General features: G+C 34.0%; 1 protein-coding gene across 6 annotated transcripts; it reads left to right on the top strand.

Annotated features, from left to right (window-relative positions):
* The first annotated feature begins 6,435 nt into the window (after nt 1-6,435).
* On the top strand, nt 6,436-15,924 carry LOC107818124 (uncharacterized). Of its 6 annotated transcripts, none has more exons than XM_016644068.2 (19): nt 6,436-7,860; nt 8,025-8,231; nt 9,345-9,449; nt 9,531-9,596; nt 9,682-9,846; nt 10,333-10,407; nt 10,489-10,619; nt 11,034-11,172; nt 11,274-11,343; nt 11,442-11,569; nt 11,681-11,737; nt 12,161-12,439; nt 12,533-12,618; nt 12,690-12,756; nt 12,845-12,911; nt 13,014-13,150; nt 13,966-14,045; nt 14,825-14,891; nt 15,205-15,924. In XM_016644068.2, the coding sequence occupies exons 1-19, from the start codon at nt 6,652-6,654 to the stop codon at nt 15,469-15,471; spliced, it is 3,402 nt and encodes a 1,133-aa protein (XP_016499554.1). In that variant the 5' UTR covers nt 6,436-6,651; the 3' UTR covers nt 15,472-15,924. The 6 variants fall into 6 exon arrangements, with proteins under 6 accessions (XP_016499554.1, XP_075078369.1, XP_016499566.1 ...); XM_075222268.1 differs by having other exon boundaries at nt 12,729-12,756; XM_016644080.2 differs by having other exon boundaries at nt 12,161-12,346.
* Nucleotides 15,925-16,090: the final 166 nt, after the last annotated feature.

Consider the following 16,090-nt stretch of genomic DNA (forward strand, 5'->3'; position numbering starts at 1 on the left):
AAATTAGATGCAAGATTTGTTTCTTGCATTATTGTTGTCTTTTAATAATTACATTGCCAAAATATTTTGGCGTACAATAAGTACGTGACCAATGACCATTCATGCAATAATAATGACATTATTTTTTTATTTCATCTCAAACTCCCTTCTCGAGGTGAGTGTGGTATATTTACTACCACTAGCATGTTCATATTCTTGCAAGAATGAATATGTATTCATAATAATTATCACATTGTTTTCACATTCACTTCGGGAATGGAACATAATAATCCATGCATGCTTTATAAAATCTCATGCCATATTAATGGCAAACATCACTTTCACAAAGTGAAAAATTATTTTGAGAGCCATTATTGTTCTCATTACCATAATGATGACGATTATAATTTCGTCCATTACCACGCCCACGTCCATTCATACCTCCACGGTAACATCATGTCTTATTTTATACTTATGGGGCGAGTTTCCATTATTGGTGGCGATTGAATTTAATTTGCATATGCGAACTTTCATTAACTGAACTCAATCAAATAAAAAGTATCAAGCAAATATAGAAAAACACATAATCAATTAAAATCTATGTGTCTTTTGTGATAATTATCCACTTTAAGATGGAAGAAATATGTGATAAAATAGAAAGAAAAAATATGTGCTCTCTCAAAAGTATTCACTTTGTATTTCTTAATATTAACACATAGGAACATATACTTATTATAGAAAAAATATTTATCGTTCTTTACACCAAAAATCCTTACATGATTTGATGAACTTTCAAGAAAAATATTTCTGTAAAGCAAGTTTGTTCATGTATGGAAACATAAATAGCAAAGTGTAAAGAAACTTGAAAACTAATTAGAAAAGGCTAACCGTGATGGCCGAATATATGCTGGCGTTGTACACTTTATACCGTCATCGTTCTTACCATATTATTAACATTAAATTATGCTACCGGCACTGGCTGCACCATAACAACTCAGTTGGCTAGAACTTCGTGTTGATAACGTGTTATAAAATATAACTCAAAGTAATAATATGGAACAAGGAAAAAAAAGTTAAGAGATATATAGAAAAAGAGAGAAGAGATTCTTATTTCTTCTTCAATTGTGTGTATTTTTCTATCTATTACAAGGCGTTTTTATAGGCATGAAAAATGAAAAAAAATATGTCATTGAATATGTCATTAAACATAGAAATATGTCATTGAATACATCATTAAGCATTTGAAAAGATCATGAAGGAAGAGTAGACATCCATCATAATTTGATTTTTCTTATAACAAAAACTCTATTCTTGAAAATCTAGTGAAAACTTTTTTCTTGAGGTCTTCAAGGAGTATTAGTGCGTCTATGCGTGAAGAAAGATATAGGCTTTGAAAAAGAAGACAAAGTCCATGAAAGTGAGGCTGGAAGTTGAAGGAAGGAGAAGCAATTACAGTTTAATATATGGTCTTGCGGTGTTTTCTTTATACTTTTCCTAAACATTATTCAGTTAATAAAGTAAATAAAAAACATAACAAAAGGAAGTAATAGTAAAGTAGATCCAAGCCTTTAAATTCTTAGCACACACGTGTCATGTATAAAATGTACTATTGGAAAGTACTGGACAATACATTACTGGACCGGAACCCATCCCCATTCTAGGACCAACCATGAGATTTGCAGGCTTTAGTGTACTTGCAGGAAATAATCACAATACTGGCATTTTAGATAATTGTTTTGTTCTTCCTATAATGACAAAAAAACTGCAACAATAAGTTTGTTTGTTCTACCTTTGACAACTTTATAGTGAGCAGTGATGTAGGCTTCATCCCTTTTTACCAGTAAGTTTGTTCTATACTATACTTGATGCTATCAAGATTCCTACTGGATGTCTTTTTCCTGGCATTTACATGTGTTCACACAAGGAAAATGTTGACCATATTGGGAGACTTGAGAGGAGAAAATAACAAAAGTAACAGCTAATGAACAAACTTTATCAATAAATAGTTATGTGTTTGGATAGAAGAGCTAAAACTGATTATAAAACTTCTTTCGTAAAAAAAAATATTAATAAGTTATTACTTATGCTATGTCTGATTGCCTTAACACCATAGGCAAACCATAGTGTAGTTTACTCTTAATTTGAGTTACTAATTCTCTAGACAATTATTTGTAACAGAATATAATGACAATAAAACATAAGATTGGCCTATAAGATATACTACCGCAAAGGATAAAACATATAATAATAATTAAAAAAAAGAGAGATAAGATTCTTCTATGGCGCTAAAGTAATCACCCCACAAACAGCTCCTTTTTAATCAAGAAATGAGAAGTGAACTTAGTCGCTATAATATGTTAATTGGCCTTAATATATATAATAATAATAATCTTGAAGTGGATGTCCATAATTTTTCCATTGTCGTATGGTGAGAACCATGATTGCAATATTCATACTTTATTCGGAATCTATTTCTTTTTTAGTCTGTGTAAAAAAAAATGACATCTTTTTTTATTTGAAAATAATTTACCTTTATGCATTTGATTTAAAGTCATACAAAATATATGTGCCTCATTTTACGCCACAAATTCAAAAGTTCAAATGGATTCAGATACATTCAAACGGATGAGAGTATAAAATATAGATTGTGTATGTGTCAAAGTAATGGCAAAACTTCTTCAAAAATGGCAGCCCACATGTAACTTTTTTTGTGTGTTTAAAGTTGCTTTTTCTTTAATCATTGACAATTAGTGGGCCAAATCTATAATCAAACCCACTCCACTTATTAAAAGGGAATCGAATTCCGACTTTTTCACGCAACAATAAGATTAAGATAAGAAAAAGAGACCACAAGAAAACAACAAAAGAAAAGAAATGCCGTGGGTGGCCAATTTTTAAGATGCTATTTATTATCGGCAAAGGGTTAAATATACTCTTTTACTTTCGAAAATGATTTAAGAATATTCCTTGTTATACCATTGGGTTATCTATACCCTTGCAGTCATATTTTGGGTTCAAATATACTCATCATTTAAACGGAGGGACACGTGTCATCGTCATATTGGTCAATTCTAAATATCTCCTAATTAATTAAAAAGACTCATTACCCATACCCAAAAAATATTTTATTTTTTGTAAAAACCGAAAAAAACTGAAATTATTTTTACTAAACAAACTGCTTTAAAAACTGAAAAATATTTTCTAAAACAATATTTTTGTAAAAACTGAAAATAAAAACTGAAAAATAATTTTCTAAAGCAATTAAAAACTGGAAAAAACTGAAATATTTTTAACTAAAAACTGAAAAAAAAAGAAAATATTTGTCTTTTCCGTTTTTACAAAAACATTGCTTTAGAAAATTGCTTTTTAGTTTTTTTTTTCAGTTTTTACAAAAATATTTTTCAGCTTTTTTTAAATCAGTTTTTTTGTAAAAACTGGAATAAAAAATATTTTTATTTTTTTCAGTTTTTAGTAAAAATAAATTAAGTTTTTTCCAGTTTTTACAAAAAAATTGCTTTAGAAAATTGATTTTCAGCTCTTTTTTCCAGTTTTTATAAAAATATTATTTTAGAAAATATTTTTCAGTTTTTTCTAAAGCAGTATTTTTATAAAAACTGAAAAAAGAATTTTTTTTCGTTTTTTTTCAGTTTTTAGTAAAAATAATTTCATTTTTTCCAGTTTTTACAAAAATAATTGCTTTAAAATATTGCTTTTCGGGTATGGGTAATAGGTCTTTTTAATTAATTAGAAGATATTTAGAATTGACCAACAGGACGATGATACGTGTACCTCCGTTTAAATGAGGGGTATATTTGAACCCAAAGTATGACTGCAGAAGTATAGATAACTCAATAGTATAACGAGGGGTATTCTTAGACCATTTTCGAAAGTAGAGGGGTGTATTTGGCCCTTTGCCGATTTAATATTTGACCACCAATTTCAATGTTGAACATATATAGTCACTACTTTATTATAATTAATATGAATAGACGTTTTTACCCTTTCTTTATCTCTTTTCTTTTCAACCCTTTTTCATTATCAAAATCTCAAAACCCTCGCTTCTCTCCAGCACTTAAGCTCTCGTTTCTTCTCAGAAAATTTGGGTATTCAAAATCAATTGGGTGTTCAAAATATTTATTGGGAAACACCTTTGTGAGTTGATTCTACAAATTTGGACCATTTGTGATCTAATTTGCTAGGGTTTGTCGAAAATTGCGAAGCCAATTTTGGAGAAGACGACCACCTGGGCTTTGTTGATTTTGTAAAAATTGAATCAAATTAGCTACTATGATTTGTTTGTACTGCTATTGGGAAGTTATATTCCTTACTTGAGTTTGTTTTGTGGGAATTAAACGAGAATCAAGTTCAGTTTCTGAAATGTCCTCAACTTCTAGACATTAAGTGAAACAAGTAAACATTAGAACATAATTTTCTAAACGTCCTAAAATATTGAACTGGGAATCTAATATTGAGGACAAACATTTCTGAAATGTCCTTAACTTCTCGACATTAAGAGAAACAAGTAAATGTTAGGATATAATTTTCTAAATGTCTTGAAATATTGAACTAGGAATCTAATATTGAGGACAAACGTTTCTAAAATGTCCTTTAACTTTTGGACATTAAGCGAACCATGTCCTTAATATTTACACAACACTCATGAAGTTAAGGATATTATGTCCTTAACATTTACATTACACACATGAAGTTAAGGACACCATGTCCTTAACATTTACACTACACATATGAAGTTAATGACATGATGTCCTAAAATTTTAACAACAGAAGATGCAAATACATGACACTTTGTCTTTAATATTTACACAACACTCATGAAGTTAAGGACAATGTATCCTTAATATTTACACAACACCCCTGAAGTTAAGGACACCATGTACTTAACATTTACACTGCACATATGAAATTAAGGAAATCATGTCCTAAAGTTTAAAACATAAGGTGCTAATTCAAGTAGGGGTGGACGTCAGTCGGTTCAGTTCGGTTTTGTAGAATTTCGGTTCGGTTAATTTGATTTTCGGTTTGTGATTTTAATAACCAAAACCGAACCATAATAACTTCGATTCGGTTCGATTTATTCATGTTCGGTTCGGTTTAATCGGTTTCAAGCCATAACAAAAATAATACGAAACAACGAAAATAAATTACTTTTTGCGGCCGATGCAAGTGCTTCTATTGTCAATAGTGAAAAACATAGCTAGAAAAATTGGGTAAAACAGCAAACTGCCCATTCACTGTATTTCAAATAGAGAAAGAAAAACTGCCTAATAAAAAATAAAAAAAGGATGTTTCTTTTTGAGATGACATGCATGAAACTAAAAGATGAATAAATATCAAATCAGAAAAATAAGGACAATGTAACAAGTAGACTGAAGGTCTTATTATTACAATTAATTCTCATGCGAATATTTTTGCAGTGGTATTCCCTGAGATCTTCCCCACGTCAAGGTCAAGTGCATCTTATGATATTTATCTCAACGTAAGATCTACTAAATTCTAAAAAACAATTTCTAGGCATCTATCTCATCATTGCCTATATAAACATACTATATAAGTACAACTAATATATGAAGAATATTCCAAGTTCGTAACTATTCTAGTTTTTACACCCCTTTATTTAAGAGGAGTAATATCTTTACTAATTTATTTTTCCTTTTCTTTTAGGTTGAAAATAGTACTTTAACCTAAATTAATTAAGAACGTGTGTCGGTTTAACATCTCAACAGAAGCAACATATCAACAGAAGCAACAATTCGGTTTTTCGGTTTAACCGAAAATCGAACTATTAAAATCGACCACCGAACTGAACACCGAACTTTTTAAAACTATAAACCGCAAACCGACCGAATAAATCGAATAAATCGAAATTTTCGGTTCGGTCAATTTTTTCGGTTCGGTCGGTATTATGCCCACCCCTAAATTCAAGACACTTTGTCCTTAATATTTACACAACACTCGTGAAGTTAAGGATACCATGTCTAGAAGAAATGTATTTTTATTCGGACGAGTAAAAGTTTATTAAAGCACTGACTAAAGAGTAAATATATTTTAAACAATGACTAAAGAGTAAATATAACTCTAATTAGTAGCTAACATTGCGCTTCCCCATAGATTTCCCCTATATTGATTATGCATTTATGCTACTACCTATGGTTTAGATATATAGGGAAAGAGCTATTTTTTTAAGAATATTTAATAATTGACAAATTGTTACAATTTTCAAGCACGTTTTTTTTCTAAATTTAAGCTTATTATGCCAAAAAATCTAGAGCTCTTTTTTTAAGAATATAGTAATAGTAATCTATATAATATAAAATAAAATAAAAATAATATAGGACAATACGGTACACTAACCTTCCGGAGCAATGTCCAAAAAGGGTCGAACCATCTATTCTCGAACCAACGACGTAACATCAACTTTATATGATACAGGGCACTATTCTCGAACCCGAGACATAAAGCTCCCATCCAAACAATAACAGAGAAAAATATTTAGTAAAGCAGAGAAAGAATATTTGCCCGTTGACTTTTATCTCAATCATTTAGATTTTATCAATTGATCAGACTTACTTGTATGTTCTATTTGAGTCAACACCCTTAAATAATTGATGTATCGCAGTACTAAGGAAGAACATATACTGAGAAATTTTGCAGATGGAGGGGATTTCGTTTGAAAGCCTTGTTTCCGAATACCTGTGCGAAACCGAAGAAAAACATTCGGTGGCTGTGTCAATGATCAACTTGATGTTTCAGAAGGATCCAAATTCCTTTGCTCTTAAACTTGATGTTGGTTCTTCACATGATGACATTGATTTCCGTACCAAGTGTGTTACCCTCTTTTTCACGTTGGTTAATGATGACTTGTGCCATTGGAACAGTTTAAGCGTTTCAACTCAATCCATTTTAAAGACTAATCTCCTTATGCGTCTCAAGCTCGAACAATCAACATACATCAACGAAATGCTCTTTGAAACCGTTTTGGCTCTAGCTGCTTCACTTCTCCCCAATGACAATTGGCCTGAATTATTGTCATTCTTGTATCATTACGTCACTGATTCCAATTCAAACAAGCTGTTAAAAGACTCAGTTTTCTCAATATTTTGCTTTCTAGGTGAAGTGATTGGCGAAAAATTGGTTCCTTGGGTACGAGATTTGCACCCTTTCTTCCTTAATACACTGAATGACGATACACTCGATATCAATGTGAGGATCATGGCCATGTTTCCAGTGCACATGTTCATCCAGTGCACACCGAGTTCATATGAAAAGGAGCGGTTTCAGGATTTACTGCCAGGGATGATGAAAACACTGACTGACGCATTAATAACGAATGGGGAACATCAGGAGGCAGCACAAGCCGCCCTGGGTAGTCTTATACAGTTGGCGAAGAATGAGCCTAGGTTTTTGAGGCTGCAACTAGTGGAAGTGGTTAATACCATGTTTGAGATAGCAGAGGCTAAGATTTTGCAAGAATGTACAAGGCGCTTGGCAATTGAGTTTCTGTTAACTTTGGTAGAGGCGAGGGAGAAAGTCCCCGGTATGATGAAGAAGCTGCCACGGTTTATTGACACTTGTTTCACAATGTTTTTGAATTTGATACTGGATATTAAAGATGAACCTAGTTGGCATAGTGCTGAGGGTGCAGAGATAAACGACCACATTTATAGTAACTGGAATCGATGGACAGTGGACAACTACCTTTATGGTGCCGCCTGTTTATGCCGGTTTTCTAAAGCATTAGGTGGCAACACTATTGCTCCTATTGCCATAGAACAGCTGAGTTCTTACGTGGTTGCCCCTGAGTGGGAGAAACGCCACGCAGCTCTCATTGCACTTGTTCAAATTGTTAGAGGTAGCTCAAAGGTACAACTCTTTTTCATTAATTAGTGTATTCATGGGATTATTTTGTAGCATTTAAGAGGTGCTCTTTTGCCAGGATATAAGATAGTTTGCCCACACGGCCTTATTTGTTTTAGCTTAATTTTCTTAGGCTGTTAAGCTTGAACCCATGGTTTTTCTGTTTATAGGTGATGATGATCAAGTATTTGGAGCAAGTAGTGAATATGGTCCTGCATTCTTTTCGAGATCCTCATCCTCGAGTCAGATGGGCTGCCATTAATGCAATTTGCTATTTGTCGACTGACTTCTGTCCAGATTTGCAAGAACAGTATCATAACCAAGTATTGCCAGCATTAGCTGCAGCTATGGATGATTTTCAAAATCCTCGAGTGCAGGTTTGACCTTTGGTTATATGAAACCTTTATGGTCATATAATAGCAGCTATAAGATAATTTATTATTATTGATACAGGAAACGAACAGCAAAAGTATCTATCTTGTTGCACCTTTACAATGGGGTTACATATTCCATAAAGTTGATGATCTATAACTTGGTATAGGTTTAGCGAGTTGAATCTTTAAAGTTTTGTGTTGTTATCCTTAGGCAGAATAAGTACTTAACTTTACATATTTTACTATTTTCGGCTGATAAGAATCCTCGGCTTAAACAGGAACACAATAACCTCATTGTTGGTGCAATATAACTCTATATCGGACTAATTATTTTATTGCATCTGCTTAAGTTCTTGTGTTCTAGATGTAACTTCTGAATATTTTGAGAAGGTCTCTTGACTATAACACCTGTTGTGATTCACCACCCTCTAAGGGGCTCAAGCTGATACAAATACTCCATGAACAAGCACCTGGAGGAAAACAAAGAAGACAATAGAGGGAAAAAGGGGAGGAAGGGAGTGAGAATCACAGACTCATAACCCAATTGTATTTTGGAGTCAATTTATATTCCGGAAAAGCAGATTTGAAATTTGCCATCAATGAGCCGAAACAACACAAAGCTCGTAAAAGTAGAAACATGGAAGATGGAAGATTAGACACCAAACACTAAGTCCACAAATTTGGACACCACATATTTGGCTGGGGTGGCAACGGATCCAGATGATTGCTTTGGAAATATTTTCCGGCTGGATTTTGCAGTGGTTATGGCTAAAAATGGGGTGGTGAAGATGGTGCGGGAAGAGGATGCAAGTTTTCTTTAAAGCTAATGACACGTGTACGTTGCCAACTCATTAAAAGTGGGGCCGACATGTTGTGCCGTTAGCAGGAGGGGTAATTTTAAGCCTGAAAATAGCGTTGTGTGTATTTATGGACTAAAAGGTGGACAAAGGTTAATTTTAAACCATTTACTAAACAAAAGGGATAGCTTTGGCCCTTTTCAGAATAGAGTTTGAAGAATTCGTAGTGTAAAGATTTGATACAGCTGTGTCATTGCTGCTTCATTCAGTTCAAAATACCTACAATGTTACTCGTTTTACTCTCTTTGCGTTTTCATAGGCATGTGCATCTACAGCTGTCGTGATGTTCGTACTTGCACTTAAAGAGCCAATAAGCTTTTCCCACATAGATGAAATACTTAACAAACTGCTTGTACTTCTACAGGTATGCAAAGATAGATTTGTTATAAAGGTAGATTACTGTTAACGAGTCTTAAGAGATTCATTGCTGTTGTCTGAAATGCAGAATGACAATCAAATGGTTCAAGATGAAGCATTATTTGCATTGGGTAGTGTAGCTGATTTCTCTAAGGTATTACCTACTTGCATTTATTTTTTAGTCAATTCTGTTTCTACTTATGTTGTAGCTAATGATGACTAATATATTACTTCAACAGGAGCACTTCCAAAAGTACTATGATTTTGTAATGCCATATTTAAAAACGATCCTGGTAAATGCAAATGATGAATCTAATCAGATGCTTCAAAGCAAAGTCTTGCTGTGCATAAGCAAGGTTGCGCTTGCTGCAGGCAAAGAGAAATTCAGAGATGACTTGAAGCAGGTCGTCTCCAAACTATACTCGATACTTCTCTTTGCATGTGCGTGCGATGTATTAGTGCTATGGGATAAACTTATCTACAGTTCCGGTATTTATACCATGGCACAAAGGTTTATCATGGTTTATTGATAATTTGAGGTGAAAATATATGTTAATTAACCATGATTAAGTGAAAAGTGTGCTCAAATGACACATGTCATATGCTTATTGTTTTGGTGTAAACATAATATTCATTTCACAATGCCATTGCAGATGGTATGACTTTTCTCTTGTTTGCATTTGCTATGCTTTGTCGGATGGCTTTTCCATAGACAAACCATATTTGGGATCAATGACTAATGCCTCATATATTTTCTCCTCCTAGTTCCTTTTTGGTCCAACATTCTGCATCTCTCTTGGCATTCTTTTCTTCTCTTGGTGGTGTGATCTTATCCATTCATTCATTTCTAAACGCAGACCTTCCTTTCTATATGTTTTGTTATATTAAAGGTTATGGAAGTGCTTAAGTACTCTTTACAAGAATCACATGTGACAGAGTATAAAAATATTCTTCGCTGTCTAAAGGTTAGTGTTAATCGTTTGGTTTTACAGGCTCAGAACTTTTTATTAGATTAGCCTCCCCATCTTTTCTTGATTTCACTGCAGGCATCGTCCAGGATTTGTGTGTGCATTGGGAAGGAATTTCTTCCTTACATGAGTATAGTCATGCCATATGCAGTTGAATGTGCTCAACTTGAGCCCGATAAGACTGTATCCTCAGATAAACTATATGATAGGTAAGTTTTTATCATTGAGGCTTGGATTTTTAATTTATCATCTTGCCAATATGGTCTCTACAGATGCCTCCTGCACCAGTCATATTTCTACTGCCGTCAGTGTTTATTTTCATCTAGTTCGGAGGTGGCCTTTCCCATTTAACAAGTGATGATTCAGTTCTGGGAGAAAGATCAATAACCAGCCTGCATATAGCTTCCCAACTTGTAGGCCATTCATTATTCCCTTTATATTTGAATACCACCCATTTCAAGAAGAACAAAATCTGATAAGTCGTATGCTTAATGGATAGCTTGGAGGATCCATACTTAATAGCACACCTAGACTTCCACATCTCCCAACAGATAACAACACGAGTGATTCTCAAAATAATTCAGGCTACCAGGGATATCTTGCTTAAGTTTCACATTTTACAGTATGCACAAAGTCATGTTTGGGGGTGAAATGATATGTATCTATGGAAGTGACCTCCTAGAAGGGAAATCAGTATTGTGTTCGGCTCTTCAAGTATATGCTCAGATATTGGGGGAAGATTTCTACCCATGGATTCTCCAGGTTAGCATGAACGATCACTAGTACATTTACTTTTCTTCATGTGTTGTTAAGTGGATTCAAAAAATTAACAGGTGATATTTATGTCTTAAACCCTGAAACAGGCTGCTTCAATTTTAATTCCGCTTCTGAAATTCTATATCCACTCTTATGTCAGGAAATGTGCTAGTTGTGGTAAAATATCTCATGCTTTGATCATATGGTTTCCAATTCTTTTTTCTTTAACTTCTCGAATTCCTTATGAGATATTGTTTTAATCTGTGGTGGTTAAGCAATGGTATCCTTGTTGCGTTCTGCTAAACTGGCGGTAGAGAAAGAGAATGCTCAAGGTGGAAACAAGTGGTACTTCAAGCAGTTGCCTGGCCGTATAATATTGGCTTTGGGGGACGCATTGTATTCGGTTGCCTTCAACACATTAATATTTACGGTTTCTTTTTCCTGTTGGGAAAAGGTTTGAGCTCCATTTATCTGAACAAGGAGAAAGTGACACTTCAATTGCTGTTGCATGCAGGAGCCTGAGACAAAACTATGTGAAAAGATATTGCGGGAATTGAATAATTGCCTAAATGTACGTCAGGTTATGATGGTTTCTTTACTTTTCAGGAATTGACTGTATGCAGTTTCTTTTCAAGCTTTTTGTGTCCATTATGATAAGCAACACACTTGTCCATGCTCATAAGAATGAAAGTATAAAATAGGACAACCTTGTACATAGCAAGACCTGGAGACAAGAGTAATAAATTGCATAGAGTAAGATCTTCAGGGAAAAGTAAAATAGGAGCGGCGGACTTGGTCATTCTTAGTCTGTGCGTGGGCACATGCAGAATTAATAGTTATTCCTACAAAAGACATACTTGGACCGTAACAAAATGCTTAAGAATTGAAACGTGGACTAGAATTTACCATAAATCCTATATTTACAAAAGTTCCCTTGACATGAGTTAGAACGGCAGCTTTCACTTCTTATGGTCCTTTTTGTGTCTTCTTTCAGATCGGTGGAACACTTCTCAATGAAGATCAGGTTCATAGAATCACATATGCGATAAAGCACGTCATTATAGAAAGTTCACGTAGAAAAGGAAAACTCACAGAGAGAGAGAAATCAGAAGACTTTGATGCTGAGGAAGCTGAATTGCTGAGGGAGGAAAGAGAGCTAGAAGAAAAAGTATTTTATAGGGTTAGTTGCATATTGTTGACATTGATCAAAACGTTCAAGGCTGCTTTCTTGCCTTTCCTTGATGAGCTTTCCTCATATCTAATGCCTATGACAGTGAGTTTCGGCTTATGGTAACCATTGACGTTTCGATCCCCTAGGTTGTTTTCCACCAATATTTCTCATTGTTCTTTTTTCACTACTTGAAAGGGCAAGGATAAAACAGCTCAAGAGAGAAGTGCATGTGTAAATATCTTTAATAAACTTGTGGAGGAATGCAACGAATCAGCTCTACAGTAGGTCTATCTTTATGAGTTTTTTCTTAAATAAGGTCACAATTATGATAGTTACTTTCTGTTCAAACCAGGTATTATAATATATGTCTTCCTTTTCTTTTGGACTCAAGCAACGACGAAAATCCAGTTCTTAGAGAGGTTTGTGCATCTTGGCGGTTGGGATAGTTTTCAGTCATGTGACATTTGCTGTATGATTCATTATAACACCATTTGATGTCATGTTCAGAATGCGCTTTATGGACTTGGGCTTTGTGCGGAATATGGTGGTTTAGTTTTCAAACCATTTATCGGAGGTATGATATCGTTGAATGTGATATTGAGATTCTTCTCATCATGGGGAAGTGGACGAAGAGTGATATGTTTTTGTATTTACTAAATCTCATGACGTGATTCAGAGGCTCTTTCAAGGATCAATGTTGTGATAACACATCTACATGCTCTTGCACCTGAGAATGAACAGGCATATCATGATGCTGTTTTTGCACTTGGCCAGATATGTCAGTTTCATCGGGAAAGTATTGACTCTACGCAGGTGCGGTTTTCTGGGAATCCCTAATGTTTTATTGCTCAACTCATACACACACATATATACATGCATTTAGATTTTGTTTTTGTAATTCACTACTAACTTCATTTTATGTTTGCACTTGCGATGACCAGCTTTTTGTCCTACAAATTTTAAAATTTGAAAGTCAGTATACCAACGTGATAAATGATTGCAATAAACTAGGAAGATAGACACATGGTGCTCGTTTTAAGTTTTAACCACTCATATAGTGATTTACAAGAATTTTCTATTCTTCTTATATAATCTTTTAGTTGAACGCAAGGAAAAAATATTTTCTAGATGCATATACCCTGTGATTCCAACTTCTTTCCATTTTAGATATATAAATTCTAGTGGATAGTTTACATTCCAACTTATTTAGTTTAGTCAGCTTACGAAAAGGAAAGTTTAGACACTTTTATTTATTAAAAGGAAACATAAGACTTTTCCTGTACCACATACATTATCAGTACTTTTCCTTGTTTTGAAGAAACTGGATTGCTAACATGGTGCTTTAATTATCCTGTAGCTGAGGGTATTTAGTCAGCTTACGAAAAGGAGAGTTTAGACACTTTTATGTATTTAAAGGAAACATAAGGTACTTTTATGTACAACATTACATTGTCAGTACTTTTCCTTGTTTTGAAGAAATTGGATTGCTAACATGGTGCTTGGTGTTTGGTACAACTGAATATTACTTTTGTTTACACCTTTTGTGCATATGCTCACCATATCAGGATTTTGGCAAACCATGTCGCTTTTATTCTTCCAAGATTTCTCATTCCAAATTTTTTTGGTAGATTATTCCGGCTTGGTTGAATTGTCTGCCTATAAGAGGTAACATGGTTGTTCACGACCAGCTCTGTTCAATGGTCGAAAGGTACTGTACTGGACTAGCCTGTTCTAGTTTTTATCATCATCTGCTCTTTACTTTACTTTTCAGGTCTTCTTTTTGTTAAGGCGACTGATTGCCAAGGCAGGTTACAAGATTATTAATGACAACCAATCTTTACTAATTTCAAATATTCAATTGTTTTGGGGTTTTGTCAACTCATTTGTTGGCCAACTACCTTTCAGCAATTGTTTCACATTACTCCCAACGTTTTGGTGTATCAATTGTAAAACTAGAAGAAGAAAAAAAGGATCACAAAATAGCAACATATGATTTAAAATATTTTCTGTAGATAAAAGTACGAGTGTTCTTATAATAGCATGCATGATGCATATATTCCACATGATATTCCTAATTTCAGTTATATATTAGGAAAATTACGCGACAATTAGCCAAACAAAATGCTTGAAGTAATATTATAGTATTGTGTCTATTTTCAAAGTTATGATGGTGCAACTAGAAAATATCTGTTACATTTGGTTTAACAGAATTTGGTTAGCAGTTGCAATCTTGAATCTTGACAAAAGGCTTTTCTGCTAAATTAAAAGATCACCATGTTCTTTCTAATGTTAGATGAATTATTAAACTATAATCTTTGTAGCATTTGTCGGGTTGACTTGATCATCTTATTGGTTGTTACTATGATTAGTCTATTTTTCCATTCAGCAAATTGAACACTAGCTGAAGTTTGCAAACTCTAATATGTTGTCTTTTAAATCAATTTCTTTCTATTCTTTAACGTTTTAGCAAATTTTATCGCTTTGCAGGTCAGACAGAAAACTTTTGGGTCCCAAATATGAGCACTTCCCAAAACTTTTGTTAGTTTTTGCAGAGGTTATTTCGATATCAGAACCTATAGATGCCAGATTGAGTTGTTCATTTGTTCCTGATATAAATATTCTCAACTCCGATTCTTACTTTTTATCCAGTAAATTAAAGAAGTAATACAAAATCTTATTTAGTAATTTCCTTTGTATGTTAGTAATTTGTCTATCAGATCTATATTGCTTACAGCACATACAAAACGAATTTCTGATACGAAATAACATAAAACATTAATCAAAGAAGTAGATAGGTAAATAGTATCAAATTGTTGAAATAATTTGCAAAGATCTTATGTCAAATAAGTTTTGCTTTTTTTCTTTAGGTTCTATGTGCTGGAAAAGATCTTGCTACTGAAGAAATGAAAAACCGAATGATTAATCCGTTGAGGAATCTTCAGAAAACAGTACCAGCAGCCACCTGGGCATCGGCATGGTCATTGCTATTGCCTCAGCAGGAGATGGAACTGGAATCCATTCTATCACATAAGGAAGATGCTAACTTGTCATCAGTGCAATCAGGGGCAAAGCTAGGTGGACGCAAGGGGCGTAAATTGAAAGGCGGTCGTCAAAAACTTATATTGCGCAAATAGGGTAAAATAATTCTCTTGACAAAAGGGAAGATGCTAGTGGAGTGGCAAAGGCGGCTTGCTTCAGGTTATAGGTTCAAACTTCAAATCCAACCGTGGCATTCTTGAAATTTTCTGATATTCTAACTCCACCGCTGAGTGCAATGAATCTATGATTTCTGCAACTTTGTGCTGTTCAAATATTTTGCTGCTCACTTCTTCCTGCAAGCATCATTCATTTTGGGGAATGGCGTTTTATATTGGCCTTCATAGGTGTGCGCGGAGTATGAGAGCCTGCAAGCTAAAGGTGGAACCTTTCCTTTACTTTTTTATTGTGTAAGTCTGAATAATACTACTATTCCAGCTGAACTTTGCTTCAATAAATTACAAATAAGGAGCCTGAACAATTATGGTGTGTGACAACCTATTATACAAATGTACAAGATTTCTGCTGACAATTTCGTTTTTCAACAAAAAGATGAAGGTATGATGCAATTTGCTAGCCAATTGCTGTTTGCTTGAATCTCATTCAGTCAACCGGTGAATAGATGGTTCCTCTACAGCTGCTCTGAACTGCTTATTATCCCAATTCAGAAGCGGCTATGTTTCATAGAGAAAGCTCTACCCCTTCCTCCATTTTCAT

The sequence above is a fragment of the Nicotiana tabacum genome, chromosome 9 (genome assembly GCF_000715075.1).
Source record: "Nicotiana tabacum cultivar K326 chromosome 9, ASM71507v2, whole genome shotgun sequence".
In the NCBI taxonomy this organism is placed as follows: Eukaryota; Viridiplantae; Streptophyta; class Magnoliopsida; order Solanales; family Solanaceae; genus Nicotiana; species Nicotiana tabacum.

What these genes read in the sequence shown, in the direction of transcription:
- LOC107818124 (XM_016644068.2), top strand. Translation starts at nt 6,652, where the DNA reads ATGGAGGGGATTTCGTTTGAAAGCCTTGTTTCCGAATACCTGTGCGAA. An exon ending in TCAGAGATGACTTGAAGCAG is followed by an intron (nt 9,847 to 10,332) that starts GTCGTCTCCAAA and finishes GTTATATTAAAG; the next exon opens with GTTATGGAAGTGCTTAAGTA. An exon ending in CATATCTAATGCCTATGACA is followed by an intron (nt 12,440 to 12,532) that starts GTGAGTTTCGGC and finishes ACTACTTGAAAG; the next exon opens with GGCAAGGATAAAACAGCTCA.